This window comes from Acinonyx jubatus, chromosome A2, assembly GCF_027475565.1.
Source record: "Acinonyx jubatus isolate Ajub_Pintada_27869175 chromosome A2, VMU_Ajub_asm_v1.0, whole genome shotgun sequence".
NCBI lineage: Eukaryota > Metazoa > Chordata > Mammalia > Carnivora > Felidae > Acinonyx > Acinonyx jubatus.
Genome location: NC_069383.1, coordinates 108,073,771 through 108,098,446, shown reverse-complemented (window position 1 = coordinate 108,098,446; position 24,676 = coordinate 108,073,771). Strand labels below are relative to the sequence as shown.

Here is a 24,676-nt window from a genome sequence, read left to right as displayed (position 1 = left end):
AGGGTCAGCTGATGGTTCCAAAGTGCCTCCAAACAGCCAAGCACGGGATCCCGCCCCAGAGCACCAAACCCCCAAGGCCTGGCCTGGCTGATGCTGCCACGCCTCCGCGAGCCCCAGCTCGGCAGGCAAGGGTCCCGCCTCGACCGGCCGATGCTGCTCAGGTGTGGGACCTGCCCCAAACCCCTCCCAGCAAGGAACACGCAGAGCCGAGAGATTTAGCAAAAATGTTTAATCTCTCCTTAATGTGTGTGTGTATTTACAAGTACTAAATCTGAAGAACAGTAAAATAGGAAACAGCCGTATATTTACACAGTCCGTGGGCCGAGCGCCCGGTCGGCCATGCTGCTCCTGCTGGAGAACAGTGGCTGAGGGGGCGGCTCAGGCCGGCCGAGTGATCGCTCTTCTTTTGGGTGGGGGCTCTGTGGCGTTAAAGGACAGCTAATTGTGGGCTTCGTCTTAAAAATATCTGTCTCTCTCTCTAAATATATCTATTCTAGCTTGTGTAGCACCAACGACGTGAGCCATCAGATCCAGAACTGGGGAACCGGGGTGGGGGTGCTCTCAGCGAGGCCAAAGTAGGGAGGGCGGGAGGGACGTTCAGGGCCCTTGGTCTCAGGCGCCCCAGGTCCCGCTTTCACAGCCCCCACCCCGGCTCCTCGGGCCCTGGGTCAGGAAGTACAGGGCAAGCTCGAGGTATATGGAGGGACCAGGCTCCCAGACCGAGGTGTGAGCTATCCTGGACACTCCTGAGATGGTGCAGAGCAGGGAAGGGCGGGGGGAAGGTGGGGGTGAGGCGTGGCGGTAGCAGGGCAGGCGATAGCAGCAGTGTCTGGGACAAGCTGGGAGCCCTTGCACCCCACACCGTGGCCTGGATCGCCCAAGCCCCGGGGCTGCAGCAGGGCCTTTGGGACAAAGGCAACCACCCTCGCCACGCAGAGCAGGGCTCCAATTCCAGGCTCCTGCCAGGTCCTCGTGCCCGTGTTAGGGTCGGAGCCCCCGGCAGGAGTCCGTGCACAGGTGCCAGTGGGGTGCCACAGAGTTGGGAGTAGTGACGGGGAGAACATGGGGTCTGACTGCAGACCCGGCGGGAAGGTAGGTTCGGGGCCTGCCGCACCGGTGAGGGCAGGGCACGATCAGCGCCAGGGGCTCGCATGTAAACACAGACTGCTAAAGTGCTTGCGCCTCCCTCGGCCACCGCTGCCCTGCCCGCCCACCGTCCAGGTGACTAGGCCACAAGGAGGGCACCGCCCTGGAACCTGTAGCCTCCCAGAGGCAGGCACAGGGGCTCAGCTCTGCGGGGACCAGGGACGGTGGGGGAAGGGGCTGGAACTGGATTCTGAAGAGTGGGGGGGCACAGGGGCTAAGCAGTCCCAACCTGACCCTCACAGAACTGGAAGAACGGGGGCTTCAAGTAGAAGCTGGCGCCCTGGGAAGACTTTCGGGGGTAGGGTGGGGACAGAGGCTTGCCCCCAGGCATGGCCAGACTACACTAGAGGGGAGGCAGGGGTGCACCCAAGGACGAGAATCCAGGTCAAGGAAAGCGGCTACCAGAAGACAGCCTGATCTCTAGACGGACTGTCCTCAGCTTGGCCGTGCCGGGGACAGGGGCCAACCTGAGCTCCGCTGGGGCACCCATAGCAGTGGGAGGCGGGAGCCCTGCCCAGTGCCCGAAGACCCCCATCTGCCCTGTTCCGGGAGCTTCCTGTGCTCGGATTTCATGCAGCTCCCTGACGAGAGGGGGAGGCCCCCGACCTGATCTCCAAGGTGTGGCTCACGCTGCTTAGGAGGGGGGGACCCCAAGACGGGCAGCCCGTGGGCGCGGGGCCGGCCACAGTTAGCTGTCCCTTAAAGTCCGTGGGAATCTTTAGTACCGTCGAAAAAGTGAATTGGAAAGGGGCCGGGCCGCTCGTTCGCTTTCACAAGTGACTGCTTAATTAAAAAACATAAAAAAAGGGCCTAACAACCTCTAGTATTCAACACTTGCAGTTTTAAAAAGATCAAGTCAGACTAAACGCTAGCACAGTCATGCAGGAATCCACGGCCCCGCGCCCTGGACGCTCTCGAGGGGCCAGCGAGAAGTTCTCTCCTCCTCACGTCAAAACGAAAACAGGATGACCCACAGGTCGAGGGGCAGAGGCCTGGGTGGGGGGGCTCCAGTCAGGGAAACCCTGGCCACTTTCTCCACGACCATTTGGTATTGCTTTCCCACCGCCTTAATTTCCTTATTCTACATCGTAAAATTTCTCCTTCTCCAGTTAACTATACAGGACCCCACTGGGGCTGGAGACTGAGGCTAGAGCCACATATATATAGATATATATATATGTACAGGGTTTTTTTTGTTTTTTGTTTTTTTTAATTAAAAATTTGTTCCTTCTTGCTCACTGAGGGCAGGGTGGGCAGAGCCGACCTCCAGGCCCTCTGGTCACTGCGTTCTACCCGCAGGGGCCCTGCCACAGCCCTGGCCGCCCGCGCAGAGTACAGCAGGGTTTCTTTATTCCTCCTACATAAACCAAGTCCCCAGGTGTCCCACCACTCTTGAGGGGCCCGCACGCTCAGAGACACCAGACTGGAAGCCGCTGAAGGTGGAGTGGAGAGCAGGGGACACAGAGAGGGCGGAAGGGAGGAGGATGCTCGGGGGCTGCTCCCAAGACCTGCACAGTCGGAGAGCACGGCCCGCCCAGGGGTGGGTGCTGGGAGCGGTGCGGTGGGGGAATAAATAATGGGAACCTGCGCTCAGGACCCGGAGCCCCAGGCCCCAGTGGCTCCCAGAGGCACAGCCCTGAGGACAGGAGAGGAGTCACCAAGTCCTTCTGAAGCCGCCTGGGGGCTTCGAGGGAACCATTCTGCAGCCCCTCCATAGGAGGGAGCTGGGGCCTCTCTGGGCGAGGTGGACGTGGCGCTCCGGCCTCGGCCGCGGCCGCGGACAGCACGCGGTGAATCGGAGGATGGTGGCGGTGGGGCAGCAGCGAGCGTGGAAGTGCCGGACGCGGCAGGTGGGCAGCGCGACGGGCGGACGACTTGAGCTCTCCTTGGCTGGGCCCTGGCCACTCGGCCTTTCCCTGGGCTGCCGTCAGGCCCTGGGCCTCGCGCTCCGCCCGGGAAGCCGGGAGCGGCTGACGCCCTCCTGGCCCCCCGTCCCGGCCCTCTGACCTGGGCAGCACGGCCTCAAGGAGACAGCCCAGGCTGGCTACCCCTTCCTGGAGGGCTCCAGCCTTACCCCCAGGTCCCCGGCGGTCACCCTCTTCTCCCAAAAGCCAGGGGTCACACCTGGGCTCCCCCAGCCCTGTGGCGAGCAGTTCCGGGCACAGAAGGTGCTACAGGCACGGTCACCCACACCGAGAAGCACTGGGACCCCCGCCAGGCAGGAGGAGGAAGGGGAGGGCCGGGAGGACACTGGGCTGCACGCTGGCCCTGAGCGCACCCGCACTTGGCACAGTGGGGGCGAGGCTGCCTCCGGGGCCTCCCAGCTCTGGCTGCCGGACGGAGGCCGCCCCCGCGGGCCCTCTCGCTCAACTCCCGCTGGGTGCTGACGGCCTAGTGTCTCAGCTGCTCAGGGCCATCGTGTCCACCACCTGCTCCAGCTTGCTGCGGAGCCGCTGCCGCCGTGCCTGCTCGTCCTTCTCCAGGGCCGTCAGGATCTGCAGAAGGGGTCGGGGCGTCAGTGGGCCTGGCTGGGGCCACCTGCTCACAGGGGGTGGGGTACACGGAAGCTTGGGGGGCGCCCAGGGAGCATGTCACACGGTCGTGACCGGCGGGGTCTCTGGAGCCAGTGCCAGGTTCCAGCCGCTCCGTCCTCGGCTAAGAGGCCTGGGTTGAGCCTAGACCCCCCAGGATCCCGGCGTGGAGAATGAGGCCCCCGGGTCGCCATTCCTACTCTGGATCCCCGAAACACCAACGCCACACAGGGCTTACTCACAGCCAGCCCTCTGAGTCCTCTTGGTGTGGCGTCCTCATTTGTCTGTCACAGCAGGGCCTGGCCTCCCAGGGCACAGACGCCACCCCCACACAGCCTGCTCTGCACCCCAGCTCGGCCGGGAGAAGCAGCACCGGGCTCTCGTCGGGCCCTCTGCCCGCACTCCTGCATCAGGCAGGCCAGCAGCCGAGCGGCACGCAGCCTTGCAGCCACCTCCCTGCACCTGGCTCCCTCCAACCACCGCCTGTCCCTCTGCACCCCGTTACAGCAGAGCTCCTCAGAAAGGACTGCTGGCTTCCCTCTGTTTTCCCTCGAGGGCCGAAGGAAGGCGGGCTTCAATCCACAACTCATCCTCCTTGGCGCTGGGCCACCTGCCCACGGCCTGTCCCTGCCTCTCTGTCCCAGGGCCCCACCCGTCCCCTCCTGGCTCTGGACTCACCTCTGGGGCCGCCTCCTCCATTCACAGGCCAAGGTCCTTCCCTCAGTTGCCGACCCCACACCCTGGCCTAGACTCTGACACTCCTGCTCTCAGGTCCTCTGCCCCTCAAACTTGAATAGCTGGACCCCTCGCCCCTCAGACCCGTGCCTCCTGCAGCCTGCCCCGCCTCCTATCACTGGGCTGCAGGTCTGAAATCAGGCCCACAGCCTGTCAGATGGGCAAGGCCCAGCCCCCGAACCGAGTGGGCCTGGCAGCACAGCCACAGCTCCCACCGGCCCCCACCTCCCTCCCATCCTCTGGCATCTGGCGGTCCAGTCATGGCTCTAAACCTTGATGGCCCGTCTCACTCGGGGAACAGCCCAAGTTCCCCGAGGTCTGCACACCCAGTGACAAACCCTGCCTGAGCCTTCCCTACCCCTCCTCTAGGGCTGGCTCTGATTGGGCCTCATGGCCTCTGCGGTCCTGCAGCAGGGCCTACTCTGGCCTTAGGGTCCTGGCATTGGCCATGCCCATCCTGCCTCTCCAGCCCTGTGTGCACCATCCAATCCAGTCTGTAAGTCCATCCTCCCTCCTCCAGCGGCTCAGGGAACCCCAGCTCTGCACAGATGCCAAGGAGACCTCCTGAGGCCTCACTCCAGGTCAGCAAGGAAGGTATTAAAGGTTGAGGAAAGGCCTGGTGCCCTGCCCTGGAGACACCCACTCAAGCCGATAAACCTCATAACGGCCCCTCAGGGAACGGTCCTGCACTGACCCATGGTCTCCACTTTGGAAAGACACTGCCATGCGCTCCCCCACGCCCCACACCGACCACACAATCCCTGACCTACTACAGCCCAGCCTGACCCTGAGGCCTGGAAGGGAGTCATAACGACATTCCCTTCCTGCCCCAGCGAGTGAGGTGGCTGGTTGGGGTCCAGAATGGAAAGGAAAAGCGCCTGGTCAGTCCTGAGACCTGGGGAGGGGCCAGCGGAGCAGGGGTGGCCCAAGGGACCTCGGGGTGGGAGCCTGGCAGGGGTCTGGGCCAGGCAGGTGTGGAACAGGTGGCTGTGGGTGAGGGCGAGTGCACATGCTCACCTCGTCCTTGTACTTGGTGATGTAGGAATAGATCTCGTGCAAGGCGCTCATGCTGTTGAACTGGCTCAGGTGTAGCCGCGACTGCTCGGCCAGGTAGGCGCTCATGTCCTGGTCACTGATGGCGGGCATCTTGGCGATGTCAGCGTAGTACCTACAAGGGGCGACAGGGCGGGCCATGAGCTGGGTCCGGCCCCTCGCCCACCTGCCTGGCGCCCCGGCGCCCGACTCACCTCTCCACCCAGCTCTTGTAGTTGGGGATGTCCTTGGCATAGAGCAGTTTGTTAGAGGGCGAGTCCTTGCCCAGCTTGTGCTCAGACGTGGAGCAGGAGTCCATGAAGGTCTGGGCCACCACAGACAAGCAGGCGTCCGTGATGCTGCTCTTGTGGATGTCGAACACGAACTGTGGGTTCTTGATCACGTTCACCCAGAAGCGCAGGGGCAGGCTGCAGGTAGGCAGGCCCAGGCACGTGGTCAAACAGGGCCTCAGCACCCCTTCCGGATGGCCCAGGGAAGGGGCCAGCCAGAGGTCTCGCAGCCCTCCGGGCTCTGACCTTCACGGTGGCCATGGACTTCCTCGCAGATGGGACAACTGAGGCCCACAGGAAGCCAGGACTCTCAGTGAGCGAGGGCTGTGCGTCCCTATCACTCGGTGCCTCCTGGAGGATAGTCCCCTCCACACAGGCACACGTAGGTGAGACATACAGACCCATAGGAGCTCCCTCACCCTCGGGTGCCCGCTGTGCATGGCCTGCACAGGGTCCTCCTAGGCCTGCACGACTGCAGGGGTCACACACACCCAGGCTGGCTCACCCCCAGGTATGCACACACCTGTGCAGGCACACTGCTGGGCTGGTTCACACCCGGACAGGCTCACCCCCAAGGCAGGGACACCCCTGGGCTGGCTCATCCCTGCTCCTACCCAGGTGGGCCCTCGAAGCAAGACCAGGAAGGGATCCAGGAGACCCAGCCCCACAGACAGCTGACCTCTTCATCTAAAATGCCACCTCTAAGACAGCCATCAGCTAGGAAACCAATAACCACTAGTGTGGCTGTTTAATTAAATAGAATTAAGTGAAACTAAAACTCCCTGTTTTGGGTTGCACTAGTCTTGTGTCAAATGCTCAGTAGCCACACATGGCTGCCAGCCACTGCTCTGGACAGCAGAGATCTAGAACATTCCATCATCGCAGGAAATTCCCCGGACAATGCAGACCTATACAGCACTGCCTCTTCCCCAGCGCCCCGTGGAACCCCTCAAGGAGCACAGGGGAGGCAGGCAGGAGCTGGAGCACCCCGTGGAACCCCTCAAGGAGCACAGGGGAGGCAGGCAGGAGCTGGAGGCCCAGGGTGGGCCCCAACAAGGACCGGGCTGCATCCCAGGCTAGGGAAGCAGCAGCACGTAGAGGCCAAAGTGTCGGGGGGGGCTGAGATCACCAGAGGACAAGGGAGGAAGATGCCAGAGGCCAAATGCACAGGAGCTTCTCTGAAGACAGGGCAAATGGTGCAGAGGGCACACGGTCAGGCTCAGAAAGACAACATCCAGACAGGGCGGTAGCCGCTGGCCCCGGGGAGGAAGGGGTGAGAGCTTCAGGGGTGTTTGCTCTCACTGTCATATCCGCCCCGCAGTCGGCCAGCGTGGGCCCATTCCTCCGTGCCTGCTTCTCACACAGCAGCCCACACTCACACACCTGCACACAGCCAAGCACATCCCAACACACATGAATACACATGCACGAAAACACACGCGCATGTCCACCGCCCATGCCTAAGGCAGGTCCTGCAAGTCGGAGCAGGGGATGTGCCCAGACCCTGGGTGGGGGAGGCCACAGACATCCCCAGGAGGGGTGAGTCAGGAAGGCCAACCCGAAGAGCAGCTGGCCTCAGCTCGCAGGCAGTGCCGCTAGGGGGCCTCTCTCCTACGTCCCGGCCCCTGGGGGACAGCTTCCCACAGCCCCGCAGCCGCCAGCCCTGCCCGGCTGCGCCCTAGAGCTCACGCTCCTGCTCGAGGCAGCCTCTGCCCCGGGACGCACCAACCCCGTCCCCAGAACGCACCAGTTGCTCTTCCAGGTGTGGCGCACATCCGAGTCGTGGATCTGGTGCTGGTCGGCCTGCTCGTCCAGGAAGTCGAACATGTACTTGATGGCCAGTGGCAGGGCCGAGCCCCGGTGCGCCGTGCTGAAGATGGTCTCAAACAGGTCATCCACAAACTTCTGCAGCGTGCCCTGTATGCAAGCGAGGGCACAGAGCTCCAGGGGGGCCGCCAAGGTGGCCGGGGTGGCTGGCCGCAACCCCCGGGCCAGGGCAAGGATGAGGGCTTTGCTCTGGGCTTGGCTTTCTGAGGCCTGGGCCCGGCTGTCCCCGCGTCCCCACCCCCAGCCAGCAGGCCTACTTTGGTGGCCAGCAGCCGCGTCAAGTAGATCTCCGAGACCATCTTGCTGCCTCGGTCGCCCTCCCGCTGGTCCAGGTGGTCGTGATTCTTCACGAGGTGCCACAGCTTGGTGCCGCTCTCCAGGTCGGGCGTGATCATGGGCGTGCGTGAGCGGAGGCTGTCGGGGCTGCTGGCTGTGCGCAGCATGCTCTCTGCGGACACCGTGCCTGTCAGTGGGAGCCTCACCACGTCTAGCACCCGTGCCCGCCCTGGTGCCAGCTGGGTGGCCTCAGGCCAGGCAGCTCCCCTGTCTGAGCCTGTTTCCTCATCTGAAAAGTGCAGTCAACAGACCCACCTCCCTGGGTTGCTGGGGGACAGATGTGCCACGATGTGCCATCTGGGGAGAGTCAGCCTCCAAATTTGCGGGAAAGGCCATGTTCAAGTGACAAGCCATGACAAAGCCCCCCCCCCCCCCCAGCCTGCGGCAGGGAGCACGGGGGAGGCATCCCACCCAGATCTGCAGGCCCTGCCCAGTGTCCCCGTCACTCACCGTATCTGCTGAGGGACTTAGTGAAGGTAGATGAGTTGGAGATGTTGTAGGCGGACGTCTGCTTGGGCACCAGCGCCACTGAGGACCCGTCCGTCACCTGCAGGCAGAGGGCCAGGAGATGTGTGACACACCCTTGGGGGCCCAGATGACACCCTCTTGCTGGCTCCGTGCCTGGAGGCCAATCACCTCAACACATTCTGAACCTCAGTTTCCCTACTAGCGCCCCTCCAGGGCCGTGTGGGGCCTCTGTATCCTTGTCCCCGAGAGGTCTGCCACCCACAGCCCAAGAGGCCTGGACACTGCCTCGGGCCCCCAAGGGGAAAGGCCCCAGCTGTGGCCAGAGGATCACCTGGTAGTGAGCCAGAGTGTTCAGCCTCTTCCAGTCATTGTCGATCTTGGTGGTAACGTCCTCGTCCTGCAGGATGATGCGTGCCATACGGCCCTGGCGCCACTCTGCGGGGAAGGTGAGCGCTGGAGGGGCGGGCACCTGGGCAGGGGCCACCCACCCAACTCTCCCTCCTGTCACAGTGGGAAGGCCAGGCCTTGGCGGGGCAGAGCTTCCTGAGGACACTGAGTGAGAGGCCTCCAACGGCAGAATAAGGGAGAGACGAGGCCCCTCCCTCCCTCCAGGCAGCTCCCATCCGGGCTCCAAACAGGAGGCACGCACCCCTGCAGTTAACCCTGCATCCCTGCTGCCTCCCATGCCCCCTCTGGCAGCCCTCTGCCTGTTTCGGCTGCCCCTCACCCCGTGGTACGCCCCGCCTTCCAGAGCTCTAGGCCCAGAGCTCAGCCGGGCATTTAAGGCCAGCGTGGCGCCCCACCCCTTAGCCTCTCAGCCACAGCAACCGTGGGGCTCCCTGGCCCTGGCCCTCCCCTTCTTCCTCTGGCCCTTCTAGAGCTGCAGCTGCCCCTACCTGTCTGGCTCATGAGCCGGCGCAGCCCCCGCCCCAGCTCCCACAGCCCACCGCCTCCTATGGCACATGGGAACCCTCCCCGGATAGGGCAGCAGCCTCGGAAGTGTCCTTCCTGCTTCCACCGCTCCACCCTGGCTGGGAGCTTTCCAGAGCCCAGCCCAGACCACATCCCTTTCCTCAACACCCCCCATGGCCTCCAGCACCCTCCAGACTAGCACCCAGTGCCTGGCTTGTTACCTGTGGCCCCAGACACACCCCCCGGTGCTGCCCCTCTGCCTCAGGCCTTGACACATGCTGCCAGCCAGCATCAGGGCCCCTCCAGGGCTCACCCAGGTCCATGTCCCCAGCCTTTGGCCGCTGGGAGTAGGGCACGCCCTTGTACACGGCGTCCAGCAGCTTCTCCTTAACCTGCGTCACCGTGTCACAGTTCAGTCCCTTCACTGGCACTTCGGGAGCATTCTCGTTCTCGGGGTTCACACAGTTCAGGGTCTGCGGGCGGGGAGGGGCGCGGCGTCAACCCCCAGCTCTCCTGGGGCAGGCCGTGCGGGGGTGCGCCGAGGGGCCGGGGCTGGACGGGACGGCTGGGCTCGCGCTCACCAGTGTCTTGTAGTCGATCTGCTGCCGGATGAGCTTGTCCTCGCTCAGGGAGTAGCGGGCCTCACCGGTGATGGCATCGATGGGGCCCTTCTCCATCTGCTGCTTGATGGCGCAGTAGAGCATGAAGAGGGGCTCTCCTGCACACTCCTATAGCAGGCGGACGGGCGTCAGGGGGTTTCCAGGACACGTCGCCCCTGCCCCTGCCCCCACCTTCCGCCCCCCCGCTTCTGGTGCGTTTGTGAGCACGCGTCCCACGAGGAGAAACGAGCAACGTTTCCAAATTCTTTCTGGGAGGCAAGGGGAACCCTGGCTCCAGAGCCCAGTGAAGACTGTGCAAGAGAATAAATAACTTAAGCAACAGCCCAGCTGCCCCTGAGAACTTCAAAGCGAAAATTCTAATGGGGCCTCAGCCACGAGGGTCAGGAGCACACGGAGAAGAATACCATGTGGCCGAGCCGCCTTTCCGCCAAAAGAAGATGGAGGCCAGTCGACTCCACCCTGAAGCCTCCCCCCACATCAGGCCTCAGTGGGACCGACACGCCAGCCCCCAGCCCCACTCACCAGAGCCAGACCGTGGCAGCCAGCACCACACCCAGGATGGAGCCCAGGCCCCCAGTCCCACCCCCACGGCCCGAGGCCTGGTGGACCCTATGCCACACAATGCTATGTCTGACGGTGATTTGTCAGATGTCGGGGGCCCACTGCCCCTCCTTCCACTACTTGAGGACACAAGGCCAATGAGGTCACAGGTGCAGGCTTACTGACCCAGAGCAGCAACTCACCGGCCCCGCGGGACCTGGAGTCCACGGCCAAGACAACCCGAGGTGGCCCATCGGCACTCGGCAGAAGTCTGCTTTGCCCCTGCCTCTGACCACGTGCCCTCGAGCTCCCCACACCGCAGCCACCAAGGCCACCTCCTACTCCTCCAACCAAGCGTGTCCCCACCTTCTGCACCTGCCCGTTCCTACAACCAGAAATTCCTCCCTCAGGCCTTCACTGTGGACAGAAGCAGCCCGGGGCCAGTCTCGGGTGCCCCTCCTTGCCACGGGTATGGGCGGGTAGCCCCAGCGTGGCCACCTCCCCCCTTGTGGCCCTGGGCCATCTCCTCGTGCTCAGCACGCTCCCTCACGTGCACAGTGAATCAGAAGGGGGAGCACTCCAAGTAGATCCGGCCTCCCTCTCCCTCTGTTCACTACACCCTTATCCCCACCCCTGCACAAAGCAGCACCAGCCTGCGAGCCCAAAGCACCACCCGCAGACTGCACCCCGCCCCCCGCCCGGTCCGTCTGCCTGTAGTGTCCTGTGGGGCCTGACCCGCCGTTGGAACCACACACAACACACACCCAACCTAGGTTCTCAAACCGTATGTCAAAATGAGACCCCTTTCTCTGGGTGTGCAGAACTGGGGTCAGACAGGGAGGCACTGAGACAGGCCTCAACACCAGCTGTCTGCACTCTCTAACCTTTGCTTCTCTTGGCTTCTAGAACACAGCCTAACGAGCACGGAAGTATACCAGATGTGGTCTGCACAGAACTGCGTTTTTTACGGGAAATGCACAACTCCATCACCGGCTACGATAAGGTCACTTTGAGACTGCTGTTGTCACCTCCTGCTGTGGCCCCCACTGCACAAGCCTCAGCCAGGCTCCCCCAGACCACTCTTGCTGGACCTGGCACCCATCTCAGGGCCCTTGCTCCCTCTGTCCGGCTAACTCCTTCCCTTCCTTCAGGACTTGGCTCAAATCCCTCGTCCCCTTGACCCCCTGCCCCCCTTGCACCTGTTCCCATTTCCAATCCACACCTCTCTCCCCAGTCAGGACCAAGAATTTGCTCTGGGCAAAATTCAGCCCCAGGCCGCCTGTGCCAGCACGACCCCTGCCACCCAGCAGCCACTGGGCTGCCCATGACCTCGGCCACCTGCAGAGCATCAACCAGACACCAGGTGGGGCACACACAAACCATGCACACCGGGCTGCACCAGGGCCCCACCAACCCCCACCTCTCAAGACTGTGGGCCCGTCTGCCAAGCCTTCAGATTTTAAGGGAAACCAGACGCTTGGGTCCAAATCATCTTGTTTCTAAAGCACAGGGGACCAGTCCAACTACTTACACTCGGAACAAAATCCACCAGGGCCCGTATGTAGCCTCTGCCCCACTCTGAGGCTGGCCACAGGCCTTCAGGGCTCGTCTCCCGAGGGTGGGGGGCTCTCCCCAGCTGCAGCGGCCTGTCCAGGCAACCACAGAGGAAGCCCAGACAGCCACCCTCTCCCCACGACAGGGGCCAACGGGAGCCCCCAGGAGCCTCGCCAGGCTGGCCAGCACCAGGTGCTGCCCAGGTGTCCTCTCCATCCTTGGCTCTGGGCCATGGGCTCAGCTACAGAGACCTGGGCTTGTATCCAAACTCCAGCTCAGCCAGATGCCAGCCGTGGGCCCCCAAACAGATCACCACAGAGGCTTCGGGGCTGGGTGAGGTGTGGACAGCCTCCAGGAGGAGGAAAGAGGCCAACGGACACATGTCCTTGGAGAGTTCGTGCTGAGATATGATGAGCCACGCTGGACTGAGACCCCCACCCTCCCCACCTGCCTGTCCCGCTCTCTCCCTTTTCCCTTGAACCCATTCACCTGCCTGGCACCCTGCCTCAGACATCTTCTCCTCCCTGGCACCCACCTACCTTCAGGAATTTGTATAAAAGGAAGGTAAACCAGTTGGTCAGCATCTTCTCCGCCACTGATTCAGTCCTGGGGGCACAACATGGACAGGGGTGGCTTAACTTGGGCCGCTGTGCCCGCCCCACCCGCTGCCCGTGGAGCTGAAGGTCAGGCCCCGAGAGGCACTCCAGGCATCAGGCAGCTGGGGGACTGCCATGGAGACCCCAGCCCCTGCCCCCAGAGCCAGGCCTCTGAACAGGGACAGCTCTGCCTTGGCACCGATGGGGGCCAGTGCGGCGTGCCCCGGAGTAGGATCCCCGTGCCTGATGCAACAGCTAGGCCCCCGGGCCTGTGGGCTCACCGCCGCAGCAGCAGCTTGGGGTGGTTCTTGCTCTCCAGGTTCTTCTCGATGAGGTCGGACAGCAGCTGCTTGAGCACACCCGTGGCATACTCCATCTCGCCCTGCAGGGCCGTCATGATGAGCGAGGCCACGTTCCCGCGGTCTCGCATGGAAAAGCTGCGCTGGGCCTCCAGCGTGCGGATGAAGGTCAGCAGGAAGTGCTTCTTGGTGAGCAGCTGCCCGAACAGCGTCAGCGACTTTTCCACGTTGGCCTGCACCTGGGGGAAGGGCAGGCCACAGGCCCACTCAGACCCAGAGGGACACCCGGCCTGGATGCAGACCTTCTGGCTGAGGGGCTGAGGGCAGGGCCAGAGAGCAGGCCTTGAAGGCGGGGGACACGTTGCCCTGACAGGTCCCTGGGCCTCAACTGTCCTCGGCAGAATGGATATGGCCCGGCAGCTGAGTCGCCCACCACGGGCACAGACCAGGGCATACCACTGTCAGTGGGAGGTGGAGAACCAGGGCCACCCTCTTTGCAGCCAGACTCTGGGACGGCCACCTCCTGCAGCCCTAACTCTTGTAGCTAAGAGAAAGCTGGACTCAACCACCCATCTGCTGGGCGCCAGCAAAGTATGGCCGTGGTCTCACTCTGCACCCACAACCGCCAAGGCAGAAACCACCTTCCCCCCTTCACAGAGGAAGACAACGAAATCCAGAAGAGAAAGAGGCTTGTTCAGGGCCACACAGCATGGAAGTGCGGGGGGAAAAGGATGGAACATAGGCATGGCTGGCTCCAGGGTCCCTACTCTCTCTTATCTACACCAAGGCTTGTCAGTATAGGAGATTCCCCACAAGGCTATACCAGAGGCTGCCAGGGACACGTGCTCCCAGCCCAGGCAGACAAGTGACAAGACTCAAATAGAATGCACAGTCTACGAGGGCAGCAAGACCAACACGGTGGATGGCAACATTGGGAAACAGACCCGGTAGAGCACGTGGAACCCTTGACGTGGCAGCAATTGCAGGGATGAGGAGGCGAGGAGGTGATGAGCAGCCCACGGCAGCCCTGGGCCGGAGCCAGACTGACAGGAAGGCCCGTTCGGGCACAGCAGAGGAGGGAATGCCCAGCCGACAGAGCTACGATCGGGAGTGGGATCCCCAACATCCAAAGTGTGCAGATGGGACCCCCTCAGCCGGACAGCATGACCAGGCCAACTTACCGAGCCCCCTGCCTGTTCCTAGCTGGGGCCTGGGCTCCTGGCCTGCCGCTGGGGGCCCCGAGAGGACTTTGGGGCCAGCCCTCTCGCCCTCAGTAAGCTCATGCCAAGAGTCTGAGCACTGCCAACACCTACAGAGCAGAGCCCGGCTCTCTGAGCGCCACACACTCACCCCAAACGCCCATGCGGACTCTACCTGGGCACCCACACCTCCCAGCATGCACGGCAGCAGCCCCCTGCCCAGAGAAGCTCGGCATCCAGAACCAGCCAGGAGACGGGATGGGTGAGCTACAGGTGGTACCCAGTGTGCTAAAGGACTTCGTAAAATAGAGGCAGGCCCCAGTGAGCCCAGGCCCCAGCCAAGGTGGCCGGCTGGGACGAAGCCTGGCCCTGACCCCAGACGCCCGCCAGGCACATCCCCCCGCCACTGCCGAAGCACTAAAGGAAGCCAAGGGTCTTGCCTCCCAGCGCCCCCACCCGACAGGTGTGAGCCACCCCCCAGGGTTCCCAGGCCACCCACCAGGACCCAGGAGCTCCAGGAGCGGGCAGAGGTGCCAGCGAGCCCCAGACGACAGCCCACCTCCATCTCCTTGAGCACTGGGTGGTCCTCAATCCCGGGGAAGAGCACCCGCATGGCATATGTCCGGTAGTCGAGGAACGGGATGCCGGCACCATCCAGGTCGTTGGTCAGCTCGTGGATGTCCGTCTGCAGCTCTGCAAAGGCTACAGCCAGACAAGGTGTCAGAGCAGGTGCCCAAGAGCCCCAGCGCTCCCACCCGCAGGGCCAGGCTCATACTCTGGCTCTGCTACTTGCTGGCTGGGTGACCGTCCGGAAACTCCTCAGTTTTCCCAGTCCAAACACACAGATAAAAACTCTCTGTCCCTCTGACGTGTCACAGGATTAACCAAGACAACAGCAAAGAAGGTACTCAGCCTGGGGCCGAGGTGGGAGGGGCTCCTCGTATCTAACGCGGGCGCTTGGGGGCCAGGAGACTGTGGGTGGCGGCTCTCCCCACCACCCTCGGGGGCACATCACCCCGTGGCTCTTCTGTCTCAGCTTCTGGTAAGAGAAGGGATGGAGCAAGGTACGAGAGGCAGGAGGCTCTCCCTAGGCCCCGAGCCCTCCACGCCACCACATGCATGAATGCTGACCGCCGGGCCCTCTACACTACCCGACCTGCTCCGGGCAACTCTGCTTCTTTCAGAAACAAAGGCAGGCAGGGCAGGGGCAGGCCTCAACAGAACATTCCAGAGCTGTGAGGTGTCTGCTCTGCAACAGCCCGAGGGAGGCACTATCTGATCCGGAGCCAGAGGAACGCTAGACGGGCTCTGGGGGATGGCTGGCAGGTTTAATTCAGAGCAGGGACCTTCATCTGCCGGGGACCGCTGGCCCTGGAGTGCTTGCCGGCCGCTGCACCCACATGGTGCCGGCAGATAAAGGCCCCCTGCACGCTGGCCTCAGCACACGGTTGCCTCACCCCCAAGAGAACCCCACCTGCAGAGTTCCTAATCCTGGCCCCCACCCGGGCCACCTGTCTCCCACCCAAGCCCCACACACCTGCCTGGGTCCCATGGGACTGGTTTCTCAGCCAAGCAGAGGTCCCGGGCAAACGCGACACTCTGGGCTGGGTGGAGTTATGAACAGCCCAATACCAGGCCTGCAGCAGGCCTGAGGGTCCCATGCAGCAGTCACCCACCGGGCCTCACACTCTGTCTACCACTCGGCTCCCTTTCCTCATGCCCCGAACAGGTGCACTCCCACCACCTGCCTCCCAGAGCTACGGGCTGGCCATCTGCAAAAAGTTGGATCCCTCACCCTCGATCGCTGTTAGTGCAGCTCTATCCACCTCTCGTAACAGCCCCAACTTCCCTGAGGAGGCGGCAGGCCAGGGGCCACGAGGAGATGGGGGGCCATCCCAGGCTGGTCCGGGGCCCTGATGTCACCACCTCACACCAGCCAGAGAAGCCGACCAGGTTCGGGGACGGCCATCACCGGCCAAGGCTGCTGCCTGCTGCCTAGAGCCCCGAGCACACACAGCAGCTGAACCCACCCCCTCAAGCGGCTGCTGCGCAGCCCAGGGTCTCCATCCTGGGCCACCAGGGAGGGCTCCGCGCAGGCCCTGGCCTGAGCGCCCACCTCTCTGCTGCTGGCACTCAACACCCATGCGTCCACCCTGTAGCAGCAGCATGCTTGACACACGAGCAGGTGTGGCAGTGTCTGCTGTGCCAGGGATGAGTCTGTGATTGGGCACACTGGCCTCTCTGGGACCCACAGGACAGAGATGGGGCGCCATCCCCCCGTTCCAGCTTGGGGGCCGCCACCCTGGCCTTTCCCGCAGACCCCTGAGCCCACAGCTCACATTTCTCGGACGCCTGCAGCCCCTGCCTGCCAGAACCCATCCCACTCTCCGGGGAACCCCCCTCCTGCCCTTGGGGTCTGCCCACTCTCCGTTGGGGGCTTCAGGGAAGTGGGGCACATGACCAGGAGTGGCATCAGGGATCGGGCAGAGCTGGGCCCAGTGGGGAAGCTGAGCTTGCCTGTGGTCCAGCCCCGTCCCCACAGGGAGAGACGCCTGAAGACACAGGAACCCGTGCTGGAAGTCAGCCGCACCCCGGACCTTCCCTGCACGAGAGCCTACACGATGTCTCCCTGCCGGAGCCTCTCTGAGCTGACTTCCACCGCTCACACAGCAGGGTCATAAGGGACACATGCCCCTCCTTAAGAGGCTGGGCTGTGGCCCAATTCCTGAGAATTCCCGAGACAGCCCCTCGAGGACAAAGATCAGTGTCAACCAAGGTCTGCATGTGCTGAGGGCCTAAAGACAGGGCCCCTCCTTGGTGCCGTGCCTGGCCCCACAGACGGTCACCACGCCCATCCTGCTGATGAGTAATCTGAGACACAAGAAGGCTGGATGCCTGTTCAAGGTCCTGCCACCAAGAAGGGTCATAAATGCAGGCGCTCTGGCTCCAGAGTCTGCGTCTCAAGCAGCACTCACGGAGGCTGTACTCACCCCAGAGCCCGTCAGGCCCTCGCCCACCTGCCTGAGACCGAGCATGGCATGACAAAGGTGTCGGCAACGTTGAAAACCAAGCAGAGTCAGTGCAGAGGACGGGGCCTGGCTTGCAGGTGGCAGCAGCTGCAGCAAGGCCCCTCCCCCCCCTCCCGGCCACGCACCTTCCTTGCACTCCAGAGCCACGCGGGACTCCAGGTTGTCCATCTGTAGCTGCAGCCGCTTGAGGGTGCGGTCGGCGTCCCGAGACTTGCGCTTGTAGGCGATGAGCACGGCTACGATGACCAGCAGCAGGAGGCCTCCGCCCCCGCCAATGCCAACGATAGCAGGCAGGGTCAGCAGGCTGTCCGAGTACACCTGCAGCATCCCTGGAGAGAATTCGAAGCCACCAGCCCGGACCTGTGGGTGGGGGTGCAGGCTGCTCAGGAGGCCCCTCGCCCACACGGAGCTCTGGAGGGCCCCTGGTACCACGCTCGCTGAATGGCGGGGACGTGGGGAGTCTGGGCAGGTGCTGCGCCCACCCAGGGGCACCAGGGCTGGGCGAGGGCTGAGTTGGGCTCCCTCTGGGCCACAGGTGAGTCTGGGGCTCAGCCACAAAGTTGGCATTGCCCTGGGGAGGCAGGGTCAGGGGGTCAAAGGCAGGTGCCCAAGAGACCAGAGCTGGGGCTGGATCACGCATGATGGGTGGGCCGTGGACGCACCGTGACCTTGTGCTGCCCCGTGAGGTTGGGGGACTCGCAGAGCAGCTGGGTCTCTGACACGGTGAGGGCGCAGGGTGTGGAGCCGATGAGCACCGTGTAGTTGAGCCGCGAGTTGCCGGGCGCAGGTGGCAGGAGGTTCCGGCCCTGTGGGCGTGGGCATGAGCCAGAGAGCCCCACTGCCCCGCAAGCCCCGCCACCCAGTGCCACCACCCGCTGACTCCGGCCCACCTTGAGGATGAGTGGGGAGCTGGGCTTCAGTTCCAGGAGGCCCGTGGGGCTGAGTGGCTCCAGCACAGGGTCCGGGTAGTAGAGGAAGGAGGAGGAGTTGAGCACCAGCAGGGCACGCACGTCGTCCATGATGAAGCCCAGCTCATCTGGCCGCTCCCCCAGCTCTGGCGGGCTACGCGTAGGGTTGTCCACTGACGGGGCACGGCACACCATGGTGGTGTCGTTGTATACCAGGCAGCTCTGGGGACACAGGCACGGAGGCTGGGCTGGCCGCTCCCCACAGAGTCAGACCCCCCCCCCCCAAGCAGGGCCGAGGGGCTGCAGCCTCCCCTGCATGTGGGGCTCCCCACACGGCTGGGTAGGGCCGCTTCCTTCCCTGGGGTCCACGCACCCCCCCACAGTGGCACGAGCTACGAGGGATCCCTCAAGGACTCACGTTCTCCCTCTCAACGCCTCCATACTTGGCCCGGATGCGGGGTTCACGGACAGTGGCCAGGTTGGTGCCTGTGATGGTTAGGAGGGTCCCTCCGCTAGAAGATGGAGTACGGGGTCACAGGGGGAAGATGGACTTCTGCCAAGGTCCAGCGCACGTGGGTCGGGCCAGACACTCCAGTCTGCCCCCCGAAGACAGCTCACAGGTTAAAACCCCTGTGCGCTGGACCTCCAATTTTGGCCACCACATCTCAAAGCAGACAGGGTCCCCTGTCCTGAGAGGGCGGCTCTGGGCACCGTGAAGAGTGCAGCATCACAGAGCTTAGAGAGGAGTTTGTTTCCTCGATTAACACGGACACCAAGTTGTCACATCCAAGGCACAGCAGCGGTCTCCATCTTCACTCACTTTTCCTTTATTCCGCACCCACCCCCAGAGACAGACTCGGGCAGCACAGAGCAGGTTCAGCCACCCCCGCCCAGGCTGAGAAGCAAGAGAGAGAGGTGGGTACAGGAGCTCCACCCTCAATGGCACCACACAGGACCGATGGAGCTGCTGGGGCTCGGGGCGGGCTGGGGGGGCCCACCTGTTGATGCTCCACTCAGGGTCGATCTTCAGGATGGTGGGGTCCTCCGTATAATTGTACTTCACCTCAGGGTTGGTGAGCTGAGCACGGTTGATGTTGATGATGATGGGCGCACTGCCGGGGCTCTGCCCAGGGGGCGTCAGACACCGGATCTCTCTGGAGTTCCTCCTAGAGGGGCCAGAGGACAGCGAGGGCACAGGGAGGTGCTGGAGCTTGCCTCTAAGGTGGGCTAAGCGTCTAGGCTCCATCACAGATAGGTGTGTGGGCAAGTCACTGGACCTCCCCGGGCCTTGCCTGCCCGCCTGGGACACAGAGCCACCCGAGGCCCTGCTCCTGGTCGCTGATGACTGTTACAGCCACTTTCCCATTAGCCCTTCTTCAGGGCTGGGGGCATGTCTCCCAGAGGGCCATGCTCAGCACCAACTCTCGTGAAGGGATGCCCATACCCTGCCCCACCTCCATGCTGTCTCCTGATCTGAAAACGGAGCCACCCCAAGCCTGGGCCATGAGGAGGCAGAATGAACCGGCCAGGGTGGTGGGGGCGCTCGGTCACCCCCGCCAAGCAGCCAGCCGGTCACCGCCTGCACCTGGGTCCCTGTCCCCTCGGCTCCTTCAGCACAGCCAGGAGGCTCCGCAAGCCGCCAGGCCTGCTCCTGCGGCAAGGCTGCAAACACCGATAATTAGTCTGATAGCGGATAATTACCGCAGGAAAATATTTAAAGGGCCGTTCCATTATCATCCCTAATCTAAAATTATCCACTTCAAGCCTTGGGGCTTTTGTCAAGATTTCGTTTTTCTCTCTTAAGAAAATTTTTTTAAATACTTGTGTTCCCAAGGGATCCCCCTCACCCCAGAACAGGGCAGTTGTGCCCCCCTCCCTTGGGTCCAGGCCCGCCCACTCCCCCAACACTGCCCACCCTGCCCTTCCCACTCTAGAGGTAGCCTGTCTCCATGGTAACACTCTCCACCTCTGGTTTCCATGGCGATCACCCCAACCAGGCTCTCCAACCCCCCCCCCTTGTTTCCTGGGCAACAAGAGGGGGCATGCAGCCATCTGAACCAACCACTACCCAGGGAAGGTAGGCCTTGCCCCGGCCCCCTATCCCCCATCTGCACCCCATACCAGGAGAAGGAGCAGGGCCGGCCGCCAACAGACACAGCCACGTCACTGCCTGCGTTCAGGTGGCTGCCCTCGATGCCAATCCAGGTGCCCCCGGAAAGAGGCCCTCGGGCAGGGCTCACTCGATAGAAGGTTGGAGTCTAGGGGGAAGAAGGGACTTGCATGAGGTGCAAGGAAGGCCTGCCCTGGGGCCAGAGGCCTGCTTGCACCCCCAGCCATGCCCCAGGCCCTGTGTTCACGGGCTCCCAGGCACGGCCCACTGTCAGGGCCCGAAGTATGCAGTGGGGACCTGCAGTTAGGCCCTAGAGACCAGGAGGCTGAGGGGAGACCAGAACAAAGGTGTTGCTGGATGAGGGGGCCCACGGAGGACCAGGAGCTCAATCCAGCCCTTGCACAGCTCCCCTCAGCCACTGGGGGAGGACAGGGGTCCGGGCCGGGAAGGGCTTACCACGAAGGTGAAGCGCTTGGGTGACAAGGCCCGGTAGTGAGGAGAGCAGTCTCGCACGCACACCTCCACTAGGGCGTCGTGAGATCGCACTGTGCTGGCGTCCCCGATCTCGCAGACGATCCTGGGGGGCACCAGGTGACCTTAGCGGGCTGTGGGGTCCAGCCCGGGTGTCGGGACGCCCTGCCCACCTGCCCGCTGGGCCCGCCAGCCTGCACTCACTGCTCAGCACTGATGTACTCGCTCTCCACGGGGCTGCACAGCACCTTGCCCACGCGCACACCCAGCCGCACGTCCTCAAAGCGCAGGCCCAGGTTCTCACCCGTGATGGTGAGCCGTGTGCCTCCTTGCCGCGGGCCCGTCTCGGGGAACAGCTGCGGAGAGGCCGAGGCTGGGACACAGGTGTGGACCACCATGGGCCAGGAAGGGCCCTGCGCGGGAGGCAGCCGGGGGTGGGGGGGTCCGTGTCTCTGCCCAGGGCTGGCAGGCCTGCCTACCTTAAGGATCTTGGGGTCAGCGCAGCGGCTGCTGCCATGGCGGGCATGCATCCAGGCGGCAGGTGCATCGGCGGGGCAGTGGGGGCGCAGGGAGCACCGGCGTTCGGCCACGCACCAACCGCACTCAAAGCGTGGGTCGGCCTTGAGGCAGAGGCCACAGCTCTCTCGAAGGGCTGGGCACTTGTAGAGGTGGGCTGTGGGGAGGGGCACGGTCAGCTCGGCCCACCCTCAGCCCCACCCTCCGAGACAGCCCGCCCAGCTCACCCTGGATGTTCTGAGGGTTGTCGATGACGAAGTCACCGTTCCACACCACCGACAGGTTCACGGGCAGGTCGCTGACATCATTGCCCTCGTAGGAATACTGCGGACAGAGGGCAGGCGGTCAGGCCACGTGCACAGCCTAGACTCTGAGGTCGCGGGCCACTGCCCACGGCAGTGAGTCAGGGACTGCATGCCCCTCCTGGCTACCTCTGGGACTGGCCCCTGGGAGCAGGCTTGGCAGGGCAGAGCCTAGGGGCTCTGCCTGTCCAGAATGGCATTTCCAATCTGGACCCAGAAATCCCAGAGAGCCACCCACCCACTAGCCAGCCTAGAGAGCTAAGCTGTCACACGCAGCTCTCCCTCCACCACAGCCCAAATGTGCACGCGCGTGCACACACACACGGAGAGTTTTTTTCTTGGTGGCCAGAATCCCCACTCTCCAGCCAAGGCCCTGTCCCCAGCAGCCACATGAGGCACACACTCCAGAGTGACCACCCACTTCCCCCTGCAGTCTGCCCCACCAGGAAATCAGAACTCCCCAACTGGCCCCCTTGGCTATGCGTCACGGGTTCTCTACGAACCTCTGTTTCTTTGTCTGCTGAGTGGACTCAGTAATCCCTACACCAGGCCTGCCCTGAGGTGTAAGATGTGTGCCCTGAGCTCTGGGCACAGGCCAGCAGGAAGCACCAGCAGGTGAGTCTCTGCCCCCCACCCCTTCCCTGGATGGGCTGGGCTCAGGGACAATACCCCTCCCCCGGGAGCCCGGGCCCGGCGCTCCCAGCTGTGTCCCACTTTCTGCAGCTGAGGACCTCCACTCCATCCCAGAGCAATTCATCATTATTTTATCTGCAGGAATTTAATTGGATCCTATCAAATTCCCTGGTACTCCCTTTTCCCTTTCAACACAGTCACCGGAAAGACAAATGTGGGCCGGGGGGTTGGGGGAGGGCAGGATGGAGGGGACAGAGGCTCGGGGACGGCAGAGAAATGGGGCAGGGGAGGCACCAACAGACGGCCGGAGAGCAAGGGGAGGGTTGAAGCAGCCAGGCCACAGGACCTGGAGAGATGCAGGTGTAAGGCGTGACAGAGTGAGGAGAGAGGATGGGAAGCACAGGGCAGGAAGGTGCAGGGACCTCTTGGGCCAGCTGCAGGGCACAGGGCCTGGCCAAGTGGCGACCTGCCCCCAGGAGGCTGCTGGGACCCCCTGCCCACCCTGCTGGACACACGACGTGCTGGTCAAGGAGTCACCACCATTAGCAGGAGGCCACACCTCTGACCGTAGGCCTCTCCCCTGGGATTCTCTCCGATGACACTCTTCCTGAACAGACAGGGAAACTGAGGCCTGCCAGCAGTCACAGAGCCAGCCAGAGGAGAGCTCAAGTGGCCTTCGGACCACCATGCAACACCACCCCCCCCACTCCCCACCCCATCTGCCAGGGAAGGACTTGGCTCTGCAGAGATCACCATCACTAAACTCCCTGGACTTGACTAAAGGCTTTAGAACCGTGACCCTATCAGGTTCTGGACTCCAAACGCGGCTGCTTCCTGGCCCTGAGGCAACACCACCAGCTGATGCGCCAGCCACTGTGAATGCTTTCTGGGGCTGGCCACAGGACACACAAAAGGAGCTGAGCGCTCGGTCACTGACGCCCTGACGGTGGCCCTCCTGGGAGCACGGGTGAAGGTGGCACGAGGGCGTTCCCACACACCAATCTGGCCTCCTCACCCACGTCAGGAGACCCTACGCAAAGCCACACGTGCACTTCCCACCCTGTTTCTAAGTATCCTCTCCCACATCTGAGACGGGCACCTGCCAGTCGTCCGGGTGGCTCTCGGCACATCTCCATCTGCGGCCCTCTCACCCACGCACCCGGGGGGCACCCGAGGCCATGGCCCCGGCCTGCCGAGCCTGGAGTGCCTTCTGAGCCATCCCGGCCACCCTTGACTATGCACCGCCTTCGCGCTAAGGGCAGAAACCGGATCCTGAGGCCGTGAGGGTGACGGGCGCGATCCGGCACACGGGGCTCCAGGAGCCACCCCGCCTCACCGAGGAGTTCTGGCACTGCAGGCTGGAGCTGTTGAAGCGCAGGGCAGTGACGCGGGCCGGGCTCCCCGGGATGTGGAAGAGGCACTCGTACCCACGCTGGCCCGACTGCGGCTGCGGAAGGTTGCGCGCGGCCAGGGTGATGGGCTTCACCACGCCCACCGGCACGTAGATCTGGGTGGAGGGCAGGATCTGCGGGCAGTCCTGGGGACGACAAGGCTTCGGCTGAAAGGCTGGGTGTGAGCGCGGTGCCCCCTACTACGGCCCAGACCCCTGTCTGTGCACAGAGCCTGCGGGCAGGCACCCCTGGGCCCATTTTACACACTGGCGGACTGAAACCTCAGGAACTGCCAGCAGGGCTGGAGGCAGGGGGCCTGAGTTCTGCACCCGCCAGACTATGGCCACATACTATAGGCCCTCTCACCTGCGGGCCCAAGTGCCCTGCCCAGCACGCTAGGATCCCACTGTTCAGCAACGAGGGAGCCCCATCTGGCCCACAGCTGAAAAGGCCCTTGAGGCAGAAGCAGCTAAGCATGGGGCGTTGGGGCTTGAGCTCACAGCTGGGGGCCCAGGGAGCATGTAAAAATAGCCAGAGCTGGGCAGAAAAACAGCCCGGGGCCCCCAGGGCCAGCATTTGGGCAACAAACTGATGCAATGGCCCAGCTTCCTTGCAGCACTGCCGGCAGGAGCCGCGGGAAGGGAAGGCCCCGCGGGAGCTATGCTGAGCTGGGCTTTAAATAGAGATGCTGAAAACAGGCCATAATCCCCAAGCCCTGCAACAGCTCCCACGGCAGGCACAGGCCCAGGACTGGCTCTGCAGAGGTTCTGGGGGCCTGATGAGGGGCCCGGACTCTGGCAGGGACAGACCGGCAGGATGGCCACTAACTGCCGGGTCTGCAGGGATGCCCTCCCTCCCCTCCTCCACCCAGGGGAGAGGCAGGTGATGGGGACATGTACGCAGAGCTACCGTCCACGCATTCAGGCGCCCATACCTACACCAGCACTTCCCTGGCCATTTGACGGGGTGCCCAGGCCAGCCCCCAGGCCCAGGGACCCTCCTGCTGCCTCTCCAGCCCCCGGCTGCCCCTCCTGGACCCCCAGCAGCCCTGGCTCCTTCTGGCCACCAGGACTTGGCTCCCGTCACCCCCCAAGCTCACACGTCCCTCTGTAGACACTATCTCTGCTGCCCAGGAGGCCCTGGTCTGTCCCGGGCTGTAGGCTCTGTGCCCACATCAGGCTGGAGTCTGACTGAGGCTGTTCCCTGGCACCATGCTCCTGAGGGGCCACCT

The 24,676-nt window shown here is 63.4% G+C and overlaps 1 protein-coding gene and 1 long non-coding RNA gene across 3 annotated transcripts in view; one reads left to right on the top strand and one right to left on the bottom strand.

Moving 5' to 3' along the window:
• Positions 1-214: 214 nt before the first annotated feature.
• Positions 215-24,676, bottom strand: part of PLXNA1 (plexin A1) — a 49,304-nt gene continuing 24,842 nt past the window's right edge. For both annotated transcript variants that reach the window (XM_053218835.1, XM_027049820.2), the window contains 23 exons: positions 23,391-23,591; positions 21,347-21,443; positions 21,083-21,276; positions 20,808-20,959; positions 20,589-20,709; positions 20,144-20,280; positions 19,021-19,188; positions 18,441-18,534; positions 18,005-18,244; positions 17,777-17,920; positions 17,240-17,474; positions 14,645-14,787; positions 12,869-13,125; positions 12,531-12,597; positions 9,859-10,005; positions 9,591-9,750; positions 8,697-8,800; positions 8,348-8,444; positions 7,819-8,009; positions 7,482-7,651; positions 5,660-5,872; positions 5,430-5,580; positions 215-3,641 (listed from right to left, as the gene is read on the bottom strand). In XM_053218835.1, coding sequence (XP_053074810.1) covers positions 3,546-3,641; positions 5,430-5,580; positions 5,660-5,872; positions 7,482-7,651; positions 7,819-8,009; positions 8,348-8,444; positions 8,697-8,800; positions 9,591-9,750; positions 9,859-10,005; positions 12,531-12,597; positions 12,869-13,125; positions 14,645-14,787; positions 17,240-17,474; positions 17,777-17,920; positions 18,005-18,244; positions 18,441-18,534; positions 19,021-19,188; positions 20,144-20,280; positions 20,589-20,709; positions 20,808-20,959; positions 21,083-21,276; positions 21,347-21,443; positions 23,391-23,591 — 3,579 coding nt within the window. In that variant the 3' untranslated portion in view covers positions 215-3,545. The remainder of the gene's footprint in view (positions 3,642-5,429; positions 5,581-5,659; positions 5,873-7,481; positions 7,652-7,818; positions 8,010-8,347; positions 8,445-8,696; positions 8,801-9,590; positions 9,751-9,858; positions 10,006-12,530; positions 12,598-12,868; positions 13,126-14,644; positions 14,788-17,239; positions 17,475-17,776; positions 17,921-18,004; positions 18,245-18,440; positions 18,535-19,020; positions 19,189-20,143; positions 20,281-20,588; positions 20,710-20,807; positions 20,960-21,082; positions 21,277-21,346; positions 21,444-23,390; positions 23,592-24,676) is intronic.
• On the top strand, positions 20,047-23,397 carry LOC128314841 (uncharacterized). Its single transcript, XR_008296972.1, has 3 exons — positions 20,047-20,099; positions 21,855-22,036; positions 22,626-23,397. It is a non-coding gene; the product is annotated as an uncharacterized LOC128314841 (long non-coding RNA).